Here is a 20,444-nt window from a genome sequence, read left to right on the forward strand (position 1 = left end):
AGTTCTTGCCTGCAAGGACAAACAATCAGATTAATTGCATGAAAGGTAATAAACGATTCGTAAACACTTTGCAATGGGATTAGTTTTCAGGTAATTAAGAGTAATGGTTTACCTTAGATGTATCTGGGTGACCATACCCCGGGTAGCAGCAGAGGTTTCAATAAGGTTACTTTCTGTGTGAAATTATACCACAAGGCATGGCTGTCAACCCTCCCTGCTGTTCCCCACTGCTATATACATAGCTGTCAACCCTCCCTGCTGTTTCCCAATGCTATAATAAGGGAATTCCCCACAAAAAAGGGAAAGGTTGACAGCAATGCCACGAGGTGATAGATAACTGCTAGAGCCTGATGGCATTTGCTTAACTCTGGGAGACCAGGGGGCTGCTTCTCCCTTGGCAGCTCTCCAAGAGCTATCCAACACTTGGAACCAGCCTCTGTTGTCTGTCTCGCTTTTCTTATAGGGTAGGGTGCAGAAATATATGCACTGCAGTCAGCTGGACCTGTGCCAGAAGTATATTGGGCTGAAGCCACAGCAGAATTTAACTTCTGAGCTGTAATGGCTCAAGCCTTCGGCTGAATATTCAGGAGGAAAAAGGAGTCTGTTCTCCCCCTCTGACTCTGCCTGTCTCTTCCTCTCAAGTTCTGCCTTCAATGACAGCTACAATGCAATAAAAGCATGTGCTCTTTAAAAAATAAAAACAACACTTCTGCCTCTGTAGTTAATGAGCTTTTAAATAGGAAAAAAATAGAGCCCTCAATGTGATTTATGGAAGGACGTTACTGGAAGAATCCTCAATATTTGCGGGGGGGGGGATTTTGTTTTTCTTGTTCTTGTTACAGTACTTGCCCAGCTCATGGCACTTTTTAAAAAAAGTCCTTTGATTTCTTTTCTCCCCACCCAGTGAGCAGGCACAAGCTCATTACCATTAGTGAAATATAATCAAGGCTATCTAACTAAACTTTTTATGTGGATTTTATTTCAGTATTTAGAAGCATCTCTCCCCTGCTCTACTCTTCATTGCTTGTCTCATTTCACTTCACTTGGAATCAATAACAGTGCTGCTGCTGATGTCAAATTGTCTAGAATTTGCCACTATTTTATGGCATAATTCTGCCATTCTTAATCACTTAAGTAACCCCCATTAGCCCCAGTGTCACTACCATCATGATGGAGTGTAGTGGGTTAAGACACTTACAAGTGTATGCTGACATAATTGCCCTTTATGAGCTTCTGAAGCTATTGAACTACTAGAGTTGCTGCTGCCCTATTCACTTGGCTGCTGCTCAGAGGTCCCCATGCAATTGTGGCCTGGCCTGGGGCAGACAGGGACATGTTGCATTCCTCATCTTCTTACCCCAGCCGATGGGCAGGATCTCTCATGGCCAGTCAAGGGGTCATCTGCAAAATGTCTCATCCTACAACAAGGTACTATGAGGCATAACCATGTTTAACAGGACAATCAGCTTAATAATTTGTATACAGCAATAACTAAGTTGAATAATTCTTCTCCATTTCTTGGCATGTTTGATTGCAATAGTAGCAGCAGGAAGCAGCGATTCTGTACAGGTTGCTTGGAAGCAATTCTGACTGTGTCTGATGCATCTTAACTTCCTTTTCAGTGTGTTAGGGTTGCTGCTTTTGTTGAAGAGAGTGCCATATAATGAGGTAGGTTAGTCTTAGGTAGGTGCACTACACCTGTTCTGAATCTGCAAAGTAGCTGGTAGTTAAACCACATCAGGAAACTTTAGCTGGCCTTCCTCCGATGTGGCTGACTAAGAAACATTTGTAGCATTTACACCTTCTCCACATGGGCACACACCCTCTCTCAAGGTAACAAAAAGAACTGGATTCTTCCCATTTCATCCAAGCTCCAATCCCAAGCACGCCACATATGGTCTATGACACCCGTAGCTCTCTGCTTGCAATATTCATCTATTTATGAGTTTAATAAACTATTAGTTGAACTTTATGTACATTAAATCAGTAACAGTATGACATGTTCAGTCTGCCAGCCTTCCCTCAACCCACAGCCATGTGAAAGTTTCATGTCTCAGTTTCTCTTTCTTGGTTCATCTCTTGAAGAAAGCCTTAACTGGGAAGGTTTACTAGTTCCTCATTTTACAGGGTCTCATTTACTTAGTAGGAAAAGTGTGTCATTTTAATGGTAATGGTTGTAATAGCTAGAGTTTTGGCTCCTTCCAATCTAATGGTTCTTTGCTTACATTTATTCATTGCTAGATAAAGTAGGCACATGCAATGAGAGAATGAATTTGATTTGTTTAACAGGGTCAGTGGTCAATGGAACTTGATTTGAGTCTATCGTCTTCCTGCTGATCTGGTTGGGAACATATTTGCAACTTCTAACACACATTACTTTTCAATAAATCTACATCCAATTTTCTTTTACGCTAAAAGGCTGTTATGTCTTTTCTTTTCTTTTTTAAAGTGTGTTCTTTTGCTGTCTGCCTTTCATAGAAATGTGACTTCTTACTGATTTTTGAGAACGATGGGAGATGTTTTCTGAGGCAGACACCATCTAATACAGGCATCCCCAAACTTGGCCCTCCAGATGTTTAGGGACTACAACTCCCATCATCCCTGACCACTGGTCCTGTTAGCTAGGGGTGATGGGAGTTGTAGTCCCAAAACATCTGGAGGACCAAGTTTGGGAATGCCTGATCTAATACCATCAGGAATCCTAGTCCTTCTCTCATATACCATGGGAAGTTGATGAAAGAGAACAGACAGATGCAGCATTCTTTTCCATTGCTAGAGAATTTGATGAGCAGATTTGATGGGGAATACAAAAGAATATCCCATTGACTATTTCTGTTCACTAGCTGGTATAACACAGTCCTTTCCCTCTACTTAGGAAATCACTCAAGACCTGCTAACAAAAATTCAAATACACATCTTTTAACAAATAGGTAATCTTTATCTTAACTCTCCCCCCCCCCAGCCATGTGACCCCAATATAATGCAAACACGGACTCGGCATGTACTGAGGTCTCCTTTAAATCCCAAGACCTGTCCTGATGGTTCACAAATGCGACCGTGTGTCCTGAATCAAAATTGTTTCCAGTTTCACTACAATCTAACAGGTAAGAACCCTTCACTTTTTCTGGAACAGATCATTGCTGTGTATCACTTTGGTGCACTGTCTCCATAGAAATAGACATGTAACAGCATAGAAGCAAATGAAACCATCACCTCTTGATAAATTCAGCAGAAGCAAAACTTGATGTCTTAGTGCAAAACCCACTCCCATGCATAGACCCTCCCATGCATAAAATGCAGATTCAAAAGCCAGTACTGGATTTTTCCATTCATTGTAACATTGGGTAATCTCTGTGCATGCAAAATAAGGTGTATATAGACACCTCTTCTCCATCAGAATGAATAGGGAATGCCACATATGCAAGAGTTTTACATCTTATTTGGTATGAAGTTAGCTAGTTCCGCCCTGTGGAACGCCCTCCCATCAGAGGTCAAGGAGATAAACAACTACCTGACATTCAGAAAATACCTGAAGGCAGCCCTGTTTAGGGAAGTTTTAAATCTGTGATATTTTAATGTATTTTAATATTTGTTGGAAGCTGCCCAGAGGGGCCGGGGAGACCCAGCCAGATAGGCGGGGTACAAATAATAAATTATTATTATTATTATTATTATTATTATTATTATTATTATTTGTACGTTTAGAAAATTCTTCAGAAGTCAAGAGGAAAGAATATGTCTTGATTTTATTTTCATATTCTGGTAACCAGCATGGAAAACACATCCATCCATACAAACTGAACATTTTAAAGACCATTGAGAGGCAAGAGCACAACACCTTGATGAATAATCCGTTTACTTACACTTTGAAGACGGAAGAGACTTCCAATTACTTATGATTTGTAGTCATTTTCAACATTACCTTTGCAGAATGATACAGTGAAGATCAACAGCCTCTTTAAATTGTTTACACTGGCTTGAAGAAGACATTAATGTTTCAAAAGCACTTTATTTTTTAGAATGAAACATGGCTTGCTTTGTCAGACAAAATTCAACTGGAGGTTGTGACAAGCTTTGCTTTGAAGCAGCAACACTTCAGAAAATGGTTATAACTTTATTATCCAGGGGACAGTCTAGAACTTGATAATGCATGGACTGCTTTTAAATCCTACATTTTATCACCACTGGACAATTTGCAGTACACTCAGGGGGAATGTTATTTTTCAGGGGCACTTCAGATTGCCCATAGGTAACTAGGCACAATTTAACAACAACAACAATAACAACAACAACCTCTTTCCTTGACTTCTATATGCTGCTATCCAGCAAATATAGTTTCATCAAGCTTAGAAATTAAAGATTTCTCCAACAGTGGATGGCATAACTAAATGCTGACGTTTCTTATAGACTGGAGCACATGCCAGTTAAATGAAAATGCAACCTGTGGACAAGGGATTAGGAATCGCCTTCTGAGCTGTGTTCGGAGTGATGGGAAAGTCGTGGCTATGACCTACTGTGAGCAGGTGAGGTTTCATGTATACTGCTAGTGCAGGTGTGCATCGGTTGTTAACTTGTGCCATGTAGGACAGAATCTGGCTTTCCAGCAAAGCTTGGTTAAAAAAAATAAATCTCATCTGTCTCATTAAATGAGTTGAAATTTTCTTTGTAAATATTTATTCCTCTTGCTGCTGTCTGGTTACCATGCAGCTTGGTATTTCTGAATCTTCTAGATATAGCTTCATGGCAGTCCTAGGATCTTCATTTGTAGCCTGTGTAGGAATGAATAATTCAGGATCCAAAACCTAAGTAAGACACATTTAGGGCAAAACCTGGAATTTTTTTAGGCCTACATCCATGTTACACAGTTGCCTTTTTTTCTTGTTAGATGCAGGAGTGACTAGCAAGTGGTCTATCAAAGGTTTTGCCACTGTTATTGTCCTTGTCTTTGAAAGCAATGTGCAGGGTAGAAGCAACACACACGAGTTATACAGTACAAGGCTATAAAGCCAGGATAGGGGATGTTGCTCGACTGCAACCGTGCTCATCACGGATCATTAACCATGCTGGCTGGGATGGATGAGAAGCAAAGCCCAACAACATCTGGAAGGCCACAGTTCCCCCACTCTATAGCTCCGTTGATAGAGCATGAGACTCTTAATCTCAGGGTTGTGGATTTGAGCCCCATGTTGGGAACGTTTCCTGCATGGAGGGGCCTAGATCACCCTGGTGGCCCCCTTCCAAATCTACATTTCTTTGATCCTGCTGTGACCACCTAGGAATCGGCCCCATTGACCTTCATGGGGCTTACTTCTGAGTAGACATGTATAGGATTACACAGCAAGAGTGTTTCTACATTGTGATCACACAGTCCAGGTGCAGCTAGTCGCATAACTGGAACACCTATGGATGGGAGTGTTGGCTTGCTAAAAGCTAGAAGCATTTTTCATTCCTTCCCAGCCACCGGTGACAAGTAACTCGTTCTCTGTTTGCTTACAGCTAAATTTGGAAACCCCTGCACAAATGGTTGTTGACTGCCTTGTGGAATGTGTCGTCAGCTGCCAGTTCTCTGAGTGGTCTGCCTGGTCAGAATGTTCACATACGTGTGGCCTTGCAGGTAACCGGCCGTCATTGTTCTATCTACGTTTCTTAGAATAGAAATATACTATGAAGCACACCATCAATAATAAATGCTCCGTTTCTGATCACAAGGTTATGAAATTACATAGGATTAGATCCAGAGACAGGCTGGAAGAAGGGGCTGAGGGGAAGGTGATTTTCTTCCACAGACATGTACTCTCTTACTGACAGTCCTTTTCCTGCAGAGGGTGTGAAGTCAGGGACTGCAGACCTTATCTGTGGTGAGGTCTCTAGAGCTTACTGGAGGGTGATTCCTGGAATACAGCATGCCAGCTACAAAGTTAGATGACCTTAGTAGCAGCCTCACTCATTCAGGTGGAAATTACTCTGAGGCAGACAATGGACAGACTTCCTCATCTTCTGTCCAAAAGTCATAAGGATATTCAGATGCTGCCAATACATAAAGGAAGAGCTCCCAGATCTTGTGCATAATAATATAGGTGGTGGTGCATTTGATAACATGTGTCCCCTCTTTAAGCGGGGGCAATATATAACTGAGTCTTGCTGCAGATGTGAAGCTGGGATTTTTCATTACATCTGCAAGTCTGTTGCCTAAATCAGACTTGGTATGAGCCTTTTTTTCACTTCAAGAAGCACAATGGAAATAAATTGGAATAAGCACTTTTGGAAGATGAAAGATAGCCATATTCCGTTTGGTTATCAACACCAATGCCCACAGCACCTTTGCCATATACATCATTTCACAAACTATGGTATAAAGTTTATATCATGGTGATATATTTTAGTGGCCCAAGGGACTGCTCCAGTTGTTTTCAGTTCAGGCTTTATGTTGTGGAATGGTACACAAAATATGGTTTGCTGCTGTTGCTGCACTACAGGTGGCATTCATGTTTTCCGTGACTGGTGGTAAAAGGGGAACGTTTTGATTTCTTTCTATAGCTTTCGACCAACCGAATTTTGTGTGTGTGTGTGTGTGTGTGTGTGTGTGTATCCAGCCCAGTTCTATGCAGCCCATTTAAAGTAAAATATGAGATGTTTCTGTAGCTGTACATTGTTCTGTGGATACCATTAGCTCTCAGTGTTTGGTTTTTACTCATTGTAATACTTTTTAGAGGAATATTTACTTATATAAGCATTGATGTAAAAGGCAGTTCAGCAATTCACACTAGCGCAATGTGACTTCCTCCTGTCCTCTCCTTCATATCTTACCCCCAAAATCTGAGAACCCTCAGAATAGAAGGGGGGAATCATTCATCGGGAAAGCAAAACAGCTTGTGCTGATGGAACAATCTCCTTAGCACTACATGTAGCCCAATGTTTTAACAATGCAAATGCAAAATGTGCATATTTCAAATGACTATAAGGTAATTAACTCAAAATTAAAACATTGTTGAAAAGGTCCACAGAAATTAGATGAAGACTTTCTATGTGTAAATGCAGGTTGTTCTGGATTGGCATTTTTTAACCACAGACAAGCATTATAGTTCCATGTGGGTTATCCTGTTCAGTTTCTGAGGAGATTAATTTCTATGCATAGTTAGGAGTTTACATGCAGAACTTCAGCAATCATATTATTTTGTTCTGCAACAGATTGTTGGACTAGGGCCTGGAGGACCAAGATCCAAACCCCCACTCAGCCATGAAGCTCACTGGCTGACTTTGGGCCAGTCACTGCCTCTCAGCATCACCTACCTCACAGGGTTGTTCTGGTGTTGTTGTAGGAGGAGGAGGAGGAGGACCATGCACACCACCTTGATCTCCTTGGAGATAAGATGGGATATAAATGCAATGAACAAATTATAAACAATTCTCAATGGCATGATGTCTTTTCGTTCATGTATGTGGCAATTTCTTGAGGCATATAATAATATACACCATACTACTGGTAGCAAGAAGCCTTAATTTGCTTCTTGGGCACAGGAAGAAAAATACCTGCCCATATCAATATTCCTAGTTTCTATGTTTGAATATATGAAAACATCCTTCAGATTCTTGATGCATCTTGATGCATCTGAATCTAAATCTTGCAGGTAGATAATGCCCTGATATAATGTCCAAAATGTGCCCATGTTTTGGTATAGTTTGTTTATTTAATATAAAAGCAGGAAGTGCAGCTACACTAGAGACTTAAACCAGTTTGAAACCAGTTCAAATATTAGGGCTCCTCACCTCCATACATTGTGATTCTTTTATTTTTTTTATTTGCAATTTCTCCCTCCAACACAAAATTACAATTTTCAAAGTTCAATGTTTAGGACATAGTAGTTTAGAGTATTTAAAATTGCTCCACATTTCTAGTGCCGGTGGTGTGTCCAAAGAGAGCCTTTATTTCAAACCAAGGTTGAGGCGACAGGTTTCAGTGCTGAGAATAGTCAGAAAGAAAGAAAACACACACACACCCTCATTCTTGCTGCCACTAGATGTTACTAGAATATAGGAAGAGCAGCAGGGTGGTGGTGAACATAAACTGAACTTATAGATTCCACATACACAGATAATCCCATGGGAGGCTGCCTCTTTCAGAAAACTCCTTTTAAACCTGAGTCACTCACTGCTTTCATTTCGTAATGATTTATTTATAGTATGTACAGAAAGATGATGGCAGAGAAGAGACAAACCCAAGAGGAACAGGGCGAACCTGTGAGTTTTTTTTCTGATCAAAAATAGCTCTTAGGGAAATATTTCAGGTGGTGGTGCAGCCAGGGATCCCAAAAGCCTTTGGCACATAAGGTGATCTGATGGGCCCACTATGCCATCAAGTGCTTATGCCACGGCTCCCATCATTGCAAAGCAGTGCCAAACTGATAGCAAAGTAAACAACAACAAACAATAACAACAAAGGAACAAGTTTCAGTTGCACACCAGAAACTGCCAATCTGCCAGTTTTTTGTTTTTTTTTACATTGGAACAACATCCTTACAAATGAATTTATAACTTTAACTTCAGAATGTTATTGTTTCTCCACAGGATCTAAGCCACATGGCCCTTGCCTGTTGGGGTTTGCTGTTCATGCAAAGTGACCCCTCACCATGTTTCCATTCATGTGATCCTAGTTCTCTAGATATGGCATCACAGGGCAAGAGGCCTTGCGCTGGCAGAGTTTGAGTCACCCAACAAAGAAATCCAGTGCAACAGTTACACCAGCAGACGCTGGTTCTTGTTGTAAAGTAGTATTGCACAACAATATTCTGCCAGCACAAGAATGCCTCTCAGTGACCTTAACTAAGTGACAACTTCCCTTGTCCCACTGTTTTCCCCTGGAGAAAACCATTCTTTAGTGCTCAGTCGGAACAAACAGCAATTCATTCCCCCCCCCCCTGCAAATTGCCATTTGTTCTGATTTACAGCTAAAGAGCAGGAAACCACTCGGATGTGCTTTCTAGGCATGGGACAAGCAGAAGTATGGATAAGCCCCTAGTGTTATGCATTGGAGACAGCCTAGTGACACATATATTGATATATGAGATTGGTATGTTCTACATTCTGTGCTTTGATTGTCTACTGTGGTGGCCAGAATTCTTCTGGAGGGGACAGTGAAGGCAATGGCGGTGGAGCAGTTATTTTGGGCACTCTATTGATCTCATTGAAGGTGTTCTAAAATGCCACCTCTTTTGCAAGTGTAATGATATGGCAACATCAGTGGCAAATCTGATCTCTGTGGAAGAATAGATTTCCAACTAAGAACCAGTCTTCCGCACCCATTCCTTGAACCCAGTTTTCCTTCTTGTGCTGTTGGTGTTCAGCCACTGGCTGTAGCTCCTGTTGATGGAATGGCAGAACTCTACTACTGTGCCTTTTACTCCTGACTGTGCAATGGGAATTAGGAGTCACCACCATTCCAAAAGGCATTTTGGCAGTGGAGTTATTGTTTTCCTACTAGAAGGATGCTGCTTGTGCTGTTTAACTTGCTCATTCACAAATTATGCAAAATCAGAGGTAGCCAAGTTTGCAGATGGAACCAAATTACTGCAATGAGGAATGTCTTACTCAACACATAATTTAAGTTGTGGAATTCATATTCACAAGATGTGGTGACGTCAAATAGCTTAGATGGTTTCAGTAACTGATTAGGCGAGTTCGTGTGGGACAGCTGATCAGTCACTGTCTATTTTCCATGGTAGCTACAAATGGGTTCTTGATGTTTCAGATATGATCTTCCCAGGACAGCCAGCTCTCCACTGCTGTAGGCAGACTACTAGGCAAGATGGACTTTGAATATGATTGACAGAAGGGAGTCCCTAGCATATTAGCAAATAGGATGGTTGCAGCTGTTGTTAGAAGAGCATTCCCCCCACCCCCCCCCAGAAGTGAACATTTACAATTTAACAACTATGTATTTTTTTCCAATTTGCCAAAAGGATATGCAAATCACAGCATGGATAAAAGCAAAGGACTTCATTAATTTCAAACAGTTTTCAATATCTTGCCTCAATAGACTTAACTTAAAAGACAGTTCTGAGTATAAAATGCTGGGGTTCTTTGTCAATTTCTAAGGAAACTGGTGGAACACCAAGGCTCCTGAGAAAACTCTTAAGCCTATGAGTAAAATAATAATATTGGCTATTATCCCATGTATGGTTAAGCTGCATAAATTCCACTGAAGCCAAGTAATATGCAAAATTGTTACCATCATTAGAAAGAACCCTTTACCAAAGATTGAAAACTGCCACTTAACTTGTTCAGTTCTGTGGCAGCATTTCCATTCAAACTCCACATGCAATTTCCCACCAGAATCCAATTAAAATGACTTTAAAAAATAAAATAAAAAATTGGCAGACTTTTAAAAGAATGAGTTGTGAAATCACACTAAGAAAGGGGGAAAGAAATGGAAATGGGAAACCATAGACTTCAAACCATACCAGAATGCACATAATGAAATGCCTTGTTGTCTGAGTTATTACCTATGCTGTTGCTGTTGTTAATTATTAGATTTAGATTTCTATATATCACCCTTCTTTCAAGGATCACAGGGCAGATTACAATATAAATGAATCTGTGTTTTTAATAGTGAAAGATATATATGTTTTCTTCACTCAAGTATGCCTGCTATGTGTTGTTAATTAGTAGCAGCTGATAGAAATGCTTCACTGTTTCCTTAATTAAACTCATTTTTAAGTTCCATCTCTTTAGGCAAAAGCTTAATAGAACTGATGACAAACTAGCATATTGTGCTGCTTTCATGTTCTTCTATGGAAAGTTAATCAATAAAGATAAGGTGGAGCATAATGAAGTATTGCAGAAGCAAAAATCCTTATTATTAAGCTCATTTCCCCTTCCATAATTAACCTTAATGAAAACGATGGCTTGCAAAGTATATAAATGCAGAATATAAAGTAGTGCTGGTGAACTTGTTTAGTCACCCCCTTGTTTATATTTTAGGTTAATCATATATTTATTTTAAAACATATCTTAGCATACTTTCTGGTGAATATTTCTTTGCATATGTGATAGACTTCATTAAATCTCAAAATCATGATGTAGAGGGGAATATTCCCCAAAATTAATAATTATGGCAGTGCTGTGTTTCACAGTAACAATTGCCATATGTTTCCACTGCCTCTTTCCCCCCTCCAGATGAAGTTTGAGTTTTACGACCAAATTACATTTATTGTTGCTGAAAAATTGCAAGCATTGTAATGGCCATTACTGTCCATAACCACTTTTACAATTTCCATTAAGAACCTATTTATTTTCAGCGAAATATCCCTAACTCGGTGAATAGAAAAAGAAATTAGGTTACCATTTCTGGAATAATAGTGCTGAATGCCATTCATTAAAGTATCAGCTATCTCATTTTTTAATCCTCTGCTGCCCAGGCACAGAGAACGACCCAGAGAAGAAATGTTTTCTCTTACACTATTCCAATTAGAAGACAGCTTGTTATTGAAATGGAAAGAGTTTCCTGAATGGTAGCCGTGTAATTTGGAAGACTGTGTTAAACTGGCAGGCTTTCTGTCTTTATCAAGTTGAGTAACCAACAGAGGCTCTCATTAAGGGAGGGAGAGGGCAGATCTGCCAGGGACGTATGCAAGAAACATCCAATTACAGTCTTCAGACACTGAATGTTCATATGCTCTCATTAGTACCATAATACCATTGGTATTATAGCTCCAGCAATGTTCTGCGGGCCCAAGACTTTGCCTTCTTGCAGTGGTTCCCCATTAGCTTGGAGGAAGGGGGGGGCTCCTCCAACCTTCTGGCCCAAAGGAAATGTACATAGAATATAGAACTGTAGAGTTGGAACGGACCACAAGGATCTAGTCCAACTGTAGAGGTTTCACTTCCATTAAAGTGCATAAGGAATTGATTGTGTGTGTTGTGCTAAATACTCCTGAGTATGACATTGGGACATGCATGATCCACAGCTTGATGTGCAGTAAGGCTTCTTATTCTCTGTTATAAGAGGAAAAAGCCAACCTTTACATGGTGATTCATAGGCAGAGTGGCAGCTGGAACCTCTTAGGAGTGGCGGCGGCTGAGTCAGGGAGAGAATTTTGAAAGTGCCTTTGCTTCCCCAGTAATTCTTGCATCTGCTGCCAGCAACAGAGGTTGCAAAGGACAGAGTTCCTATGTGATTTGAGCCTCTGCAGGCAACTCTCATAACTTCTCTAATACAGTGTATCATCAGTTTAAGAATAACCCTCTCTGCTTGTTTAGGTCAGATGCTACGTACCAGATATATAATTCTACAAGCACAAGGAGAAGGAAGACCCTGCCCGACTGAGCTCACCCAGTACAGAAGCTGTGTTGTAAAGCCCTGCTACAGCTGGGTTATTGGCGAGTGGTCCCCGTGCAAAGTCAAGGTATCTGTTGCATGCTGGCTTATTGGAAGATCTCCTAGCATTGTAGAAAAAGTGCATAGTTGTTCTCCACATGCTGCAAAACTACGAGACAACTGAATATATGCTTTTAAGGTTAGAGAGCAATGCCATTTTAATATTCCTGAAAACAGGAGGAAATTCCTATCAAATCGTGGCGAATTCATCATAAATGCTAGTAAGCAGCTGATTAAAAACTAATTTAATAGCAAATGCCAAAGGAACATACATTTCTAATAGCACTGGGATGAGTGTCATAGATCTTTTTTATAGCAGCAACTCTAAATCAGAGCATGATTTAATTTCAGTGAATTCTGCCATGAAGGAAATTGACTTTTGCACTAAGAACACTATGTAGTCTGTCTCAGTACCTTGAAAGGCCTTGAAACAGTATAGTTTAAAGCCGTTGCATGAAGTGCTGAGTGTGACTTTTCTCCTTGGGGTGATTATTTTTTTTTAATGGTCTGAAAATGTAAACGCTGACGGGAGTTGTGGAGCTTCAAAAATATATATACCTCTGCTTTGTCAGCACCTGCAGCCTGCATGCCCTCTCTGCCTTCATGCCACATTCAGCTTGCACTGATTTGCCTCATGTGTTTCTCCACCCAGAGCTCTCCCCATTTATGTTTCTTAGATCATGCTTCTTCTGAAGCATTTCATCCAGTATATTGCCTTAACTTTAAACCGATTTTCCACACGCAACTTTTTTTCATGTGGGAGAGGATGGGATCTGCTTTGCTTTCTTCATGCCAAAATAATTGGATGATGCACAGGGAAACTACTATGGCAGAGAGAAAGTTGTGATATATGCTTAAAAGGCACGTATAAAATTGTCACCCTTACATATCTTCTGAGAAATGAACAAAGCCCCTTCCTCTTGCATATGATTTTATTAGCACATAGAGCAATGTATGGAGCTAGGCTTTTAGTTCATCTAGGTCTTCCAGAAGTTCAGAGAGGCTTTGTCTTTGCCTTTGCCTCCAGTGAAGTGACACTTTCTGAAGATCTGATGCTCAGAGTGCACTGGATATGCATTCTTTGGTAACCTAACAAATCTCTCTCAGTTGCATGGGACTGCAGGCAAATGCTGGAAATAGAAAAGGCCACATCTTCCATCTGGACATACCGTATATACCCGAGTATAAGCCGACCCGAATATAAACCGAGGCACCTAATTTTCCTACAAAAACCTGGGAAAGCTTATTGACTCGAGTATAAGCCGGTTCACCTTTGCCGCTGTGGAGGAGGAACGAGCAGCCCGAAAGCAAACCTTTGGGCTGCTCCTTCCTCTTCTTCCTTTGCCAACTTTGCATTTATGCGAGCAGTTCAGGAATGGAACAAGCTGCCTGGGGAGAGTAAAGAACCGCCGTTCTTGTACACTTCTTAAGGAATGGTTGACTGGGGAGAGCGGGTGGCGGCACGAGCGGAGAGAAAGGGCTTCTTTCTCGCCACCCCCACCACCAGCCTCACTCGAGTATAAGCCGAGGGCAGCTTTTTCAGCACAAAAAATGTGCTGAAAAACTAGGCTTATACTCAAGTATATATGGTAATCTGCTCACTTTACAAATGCTCTGGGATGCTTCCAGGAGACAGGAGGATCTATACAGTATACTTAGCATTTATTATTAATGTAGTAAGAGCTATTTTAGTACCATAAACTTTCATTATTTCTCTTAGGGTGGACAGTGCGGGGACGGATTCCAAGTACGGGACCTCACATGTATGATACATGATGGCTCTTTATCGGCAACATCTAAACAAGCGGAAAGTTCGTTGTGTGGAGAGCTTCCATCTAAAGATGGTGCATTGCAGCTTCCGTGTTCTGTGCCTTGCCCAGGTAAACTCTGTGGAGGACTTTGTTTTGCCCTTGCAATGGCGCGCACACAGATAGTCATGTTCTGCAAGACAATATGACACTATAATTTGATTCACATTTGCAGCCTAATAATATGCATATCTGCAGCCTACTCTGATCATCCTTAATCGCCACTCCTAAACATGACTCCTCAGGAGCAAGTCACACAGTGTCCATTTTGACTTCCAAGACAACTCATTGTGTTCAATGGGGCTTGTTCCCAGTTAAGTGTGCATAACATTGAAGTCTTAGTCCCTTAAGAGACTGGCCTTTAAGCCAAAGTTAAATATTATTGATTTCACATATTGTCATTTCATAATTGATGCTCTCCCATTTACAATATACTGTAAAACCTCTTCTAATTAGAGTTCCATCACATTAAGAAAGGCATTCACAATCCCGTAGTTCTTAAGAATTATATGCAAAACTAGAGCAATATTGTAGTTCTCTCTATGATTCTTCCCAGACTTCTATTAGGAACATGCACACCTTCGTTCTACATGGTTCACCTTTACTGAATGTGTGCATACCATACAAGTGAGTCATATGGGCATACATATCTAGAATGACTAGGTTGGATGATCATCTGTCATGGTATGCTTTAGCAGAGATTCCTGCATTGCAGGGTCTTGGACTAGATGACCCTTGGGATCCCTTCCAGCTTTACAATTCTATGATTCTATGACTAGTAGTGATGATAAGATTTATAAATAATGGATAAAGGTAAAGGTAAAGGTACCCCTGACCAATTGGTTCCATCGTGGATGACTCTGGGGTTGCGCGCTCATCTCGCTCTATAGGCCGAGGGAGCTGGTGTTTGTCCGCAGACAGCTTCTGGGTCATGTGGCCAGCATGACTAAGCCACTTCTGGCGAACCAGGGCAGTGCACGGAAATGCCATTTACCTTCCCGCCGGAGCGGTGCCTATTTATCTACTTGCACTTTGACGTGCTTTCAAACTGCTAGGTGGGCAGGAGCTGGGACCAAACAATGGGAGTTCACCCTGTCGTGGGGATTTGAACCGCCGACCTTCTGATCGGCAAGCCCTAGGCTCTGTGGTTTAGACCACAGCACCACCGGCGTCCCTAAAATATGGATCCATCATATGAATTATCACTACACATTGTTTTCATAACAAGTCGTGTGCACATACTCCCAATCTGTGACCCTGCACTTATGTCTAATGAGACTTATTTCAAACTGATGTTACAATTTTTCACATGTGAGGCTTTTAGCACACGCTCAGAATTTGATTAAGGCCTTACTCTGCTTCAGTGACAAATTGCCCTTCCTTCCTGATAGCTGCATTGCAAATCAGACGTAGTTTTCCTCAATCCTGGGTCTAGAGGGGCTTCCCAATCAAACACTTTCCACTTGGCGCTGTGATTTTCACTTCTGTGAGGAGGCCATGATCCTCAACAGTTGAATACGAGAGTCATTAGTCATGGGGGACTGAACCATCTTCAACCCAACGCAAAGGAATAGATGGTGGGGAGGCCAATAAGGGAATGCAGTGGCAGGGATGAGCACATTGGGTAAAGCCCAGATCTAAGCATCCAAACAGAACCTTTCTCTATCATCCTGCAATAGCAGTGACCCTGACACTTTAATATTTTTAATGCTCATGCCACTTTGCTAGATACAAATATCAGATCTATGCAGTAAAATGTTAACTAAAACACCATGTAGATGAATTCAAGCAAGCAAGTTATATTATCCTCTGTCAGGAAAGAAGAAGAAAAATAGTCTAGATGTCAGCCTAACGTGTAGTATCTGGAAAAATGTCTCCCTGGACCTTAAAAAAAGTCATTACCATGAATGGTCTAAACCTTTTAAGAATCTGATTTTGAATGATAAGAGATAGCAGAACAAGTAGTGTTACCTATTAAGTTCAAACCTTTGGAGGCATAAGTAATAGAGCTTTAGAAGTTTCCTCTTTCCCCCTTCTTCTTACACACAGGTGATTGTCATTTGACAGAATGGTCAGAGTGGAGCTCTTGTGAATTAACGTGTATAGATGGCAGGAGCTTTGAGACTATGGGTCGTCAGTCTCGGTCAAGAACGTTTATAATTCAGTCTTTCGAAAACCAAGACAGCTGTCCTGAACAAGAATTGGAGACGCGGCCATGCTCCGGTAGGGAATGTTTCATGCTCAGCCCTTTCGCTGTATTTTTGAGAAGCATTTGCACTACTTTGTTATTGCTGTCAGGGCCAGCCCAAGACACTTCGCTGCCTGAGGCAGAACAGAAAATGACACCTCCCCAAGTCAAGGTGCATAGTACTCAATGCCAGCCAGGTTATTTACACATGAGACAGAATATCTCACCTGTGTCTCTCACCCTCCTTGACAAGAAAAATAAAAAATTCCTGCCCTTTCATGAGATCCAGAATTAGCTGCCTTAGGTGGCCACCTCACTCAGCCTAATAGGAGCACCATCTCATTATTATTGCGCATTTGGTGTTTAATCATGCCTTCAAATTAGACTTTAAACATTCTTTTTTCTCACCCCACAATGGCCAAAACAAGGCAATAGCAGGTGAATAGCAGAGTGGGGAATGGGGTGGACTAAATGGGAAAGCAATGGGCACAGCCAAATGCCCTCATGTGTGTCCTCTTTGCATGTTTTGGTATAATTTATTTACAGTGCAATCCCATAAACCTCTGTTTTGAAATAAGCCAATTGAACTTAGTGGGGCTTACTCCCAGCTAAGTGTTTATAGAATTACAGCCTTAACTGTTTGCCTATTAGAAAATTTTGAATTTCATCTGAAAGAAAAAAAGTTGTAAATGCATGTATACATGCTACCTTGCAAACTGATTAATGTTGCCTTGTTGTTTGGAATACAGGAGGGAAGTGCTATAATTATGTATGGAAAATGAGTCTTTGGCGAGATAATGAACGGACAGTGTGGTGCCAGCGTTCTGATGGGGTGAATGTCACAGGTAGGGACATCCTCGAGTCTACTGCACACAGTCTAGAAATGTTCCAGAACTATGACTTAGTGATGATAAGTCTATTGATAAGGCTATTTTAGTGGTCTCTTGAGAACCAGAATTTGGAGGAACACAGTATCTATTTAACCTGAAATGTCCTTCTCTCATTTGTTCACCTAGTTTCACCCCTGCTGTATTTTAGAAATAGATTAAAACAATGGCCATTTGCTTCAGCTTTTTAAAAATATGCCTCATTGTTGCTGACAGGCCATAGCTCAGTGGTTGAGCAAGTATTTTCAATACCAGCGGTTCCAGGTTCAATCCCTACCATTACCAGGTAAGCCTGGGAATGTATCCAGTTTGGAACCCTTAAGAGCCACTGCAATTCAGTATATACAAGACTGAGCTAGCTGGCATGCTCTGACGTGGTATATTGTCATATTTTAATTTTAGTTGATGTTGTTCCTATTGTTTGATTGTGATTCATTTTTTATTTTCAGCCGCTTCATGAATCCCTGTTTCTTGAATAAGATTATAAATATCTTACATAAAATAATAGTTCAGCCACCTACTGCAGGCAGGAATATGCACACACAATGACTACAACATGGAGGGATCAGCCCACCCAAATAAAGAATGATTTGAGAGCAGGTATATACATGGCAGAAAGTTGCCAGTAAGAAATTGGCTCTGGCTGCCTCTGCCATTAATTTACCCACTTGATTTCATTGTTAATGGAATGTGCATTATACAAATATTGTACAGAGACCAGGTTTCAAATAACGATCACGCTAACAGATCTGAAGGATCAGTGCTTAAGTTGGAATATCCATTTTCACTGACAACACAATGAATGTCAGAGACAAAAGGAGAATCCACAAGAACAAGTAGGAATAGCCAATTCTTCGTCTCTGTACCATTCATTCCTTCATTCCCTAAAGCCTTCCCCCTTGTTCCTCTCACTTAGAAATGCTTGGGGCAGTATCAAAGAATTCAGATTCGGTAAGGATAGTGAATTGGTTTGAATTATCACCAAATTCAGGAAGGGCTGAATCACATTTGCCAGCAGACTCAACACGATCACTTTAAAACCAAGTGGGAATGCCAGTAGTGGGGGAGAAAGTCACTTCACTTCATTTCATTTAAAGGCCAATGCATCTCAGGAGTAATATCAAACAATAAATCATTTTATTTGTATGCTGCCTTTCCAAAGTTAAAGCCATGCATAAGGCAGCTTACAACATATACAAAATTATGTAACTACAAATATAACAGGAGTAATCAAACAATAAGCAAAACATCAAAAAGTAGAATAGAATAGTAATTTACACAGTATAATTTACACAGAATAAAAAGTACACAAGCATACTGAACAAATTACACATAAATAATAAGATACAAAAAAATAACCTCAACAACAGCAACAGCCCTCCCCCAACAATGCCCCCTAAATAACACCGCAACCCAAGAGTCTGTTCAGCAGCCTTGGCTTTTGTAGCTGGAGTCAGTCAGGGCCCTCCCCTCCCAGGCCAGGTGGGAAAAGGCCTGCAGTGCAGGGAGCAGATCTTCTAGGACAGTGTTTTTCAACCTTTTTTGGGCAAAGGCACACTTGTTTCATGAAAAAAATCACGAGGCACACCACCATTAGAAAATGTTAAAAAATTTAACTCTGTGCCTATATTGACTATATATAAAGTAATTCTATTGAATAGGAATCAAATAAACAATTTTTCCCGACGGCACACCAGGCAACATCTCGCGGCACACTAGTGTGCCGCGGAACAGTGGTTGAAAAACACTGTTCTAGGACTTACAGCAAAATTGATATGAATGCACTGGCATTTGTTTCTTTTTTTGCCAAAGGCAAAACTTTGTTGCAGCAAAGTAAAGTTCCCCCCACAGATATCACTAACTCTTTTTGAAATGTACCTCTGATTATTTCTCTTGACATTTGCTCTTACAGGGGGTTGTTCTGTTCAGATGCAGCCAGCTACAACCAGGCATTGCAGCCCAGCCTGTCGGAAGCCCTTTTCTTACTGCACACAGGTAATCCAGATCGTGTACTTTACATAGTCAGAATTAACATTATTATTATTTTTACAGCTAATACATTGTGCTTAGACTTTGCAACACCCACCCACAGCCTAGAGGCATTGTTTAGTATGTGTAGGGCACCACCTAGTGAGATAATCCAATAATTTAATTAGATATATAGGCATTGTGGAAAAATAATGCAGAATGTATATGCATGGTGGTTTGTTGTGGTTTGCCAAGCCTAGTTAACTTTGGTTCTTCTTATTTTCATTCACACGTTCAGGGAAGGTTGAGTGTCATTTTAGATACAAGGCTGTGAGCCCCCCCCCCAAAAAAAAAAACATTATCCTTGTCCACCAGAAAGAATATTCAGATCATGCGCCATCAGCACCCTGGTCCCCTCTCTGTTCAGAAGCTGTGTTATCCTTCTTCCTCCTCCAGAATTATTTCAAATAAAATTATCCTACTGGGATAGCTTCCCTTCCCTTTTGACTTTGGCCCAGTTAGAATGTAATGCTAAGCCAAACCATAGTTTACTTAGCACAAATAATAATATCCACAACAACCCATGAGAAGTAAGCCAAGAACAAACCTTCATTACAGTTTATGGTGTCTCTGGATCAGGACAGGATTGTATGTACTGCTAAGCCAAACCATTACTTTGCTCTGGGTAGCACAGTGGCAGTCTTTGCTCCAGGAACCCACAAGTTTGCTCCTAGGTGCTAAGCCATGGTTTGGTTTAGCATGATGTGTAATCCAGGTCATTGTGCCTAATGGTTGTGAATTTCTCTGCCAGAGAAAAGTGCATACAGGTGACCGAGTGGCATTCCACCACAGGGCGATAAGTAACCATGGTTTATATTCAGGTGGTGTTCCTCTGCTGGCAAAAGGCTCTTGGTTAAGAACATAAGACAAACTTGCTGGATCAGGCCAATAGCTGGTCTCATCCAGCTTCCTGTTCACCTCTTGGAAGCCTGCAAGGTGCACATGTGTGCAACAACACCTTCAGCCCCTTCTTCAAATCTACAGGGGAAGGAGGAATCACTGAAAATTGCTTTTCCATTTTGCGAATGGAAGCCTCCCCTGGATCAATCAGCCTTCTCTCTCAGGAGGGATGCCAGCTGGACCCAGCCCCCAAGGAACCAGGCCATGACATTCGCTCATGTGGTGAGGAGAATTTTGCCACACGTTTGCACCCATTTATA

At 41.0% G+C, this 20,444-nt stretch overlaps 1 protein-coding gene across 1 annotated transcript in view; it reads left to right on the plus strand.

The window, feature by feature from the left end:
• The window catches only part of THSD7B (thrombospondin type 1 domain containing 7B), a 352,151-nt gene that overhangs the window by 326,178 nt on the left and 5,529 nt on the right, over positions 1-20,444 (plus strand). Inside the window, 8 exon segments of the mRNA XM_033164079.1 lie at positions 2,963-3,104; positions 4,408-4,523; positions 5,497-5,614; positions 12,256-12,401; positions 14,094-14,253; positions 16,231-16,404; positions 17,119-17,214; positions 19,169-19,251. Of these exon segments, the coding sequence (XP_033019970.1) occupies positions 2,963-3,104; positions 4,408-4,523; positions 5,497-5,614; positions 12,256-12,401; positions 14,094-14,253; positions 16,231-16,404; positions 17,119-17,214; positions 19,169-19,251 (1,035 nt within the window).

This window comes from Lacerta agilis, chromosome 1 (assembly GCF_009819535.1).
Source record: "Lacerta agilis isolate rLacAgi1 chromosome 1, rLacAgi1.pri, whole genome shotgun sequence".
Taxonomy (NCBI): Eukaryota; Metazoa; Chordata; class Lepidosauria; order Squamata; family Lacertidae; genus Lacerta; species Lacerta agilis.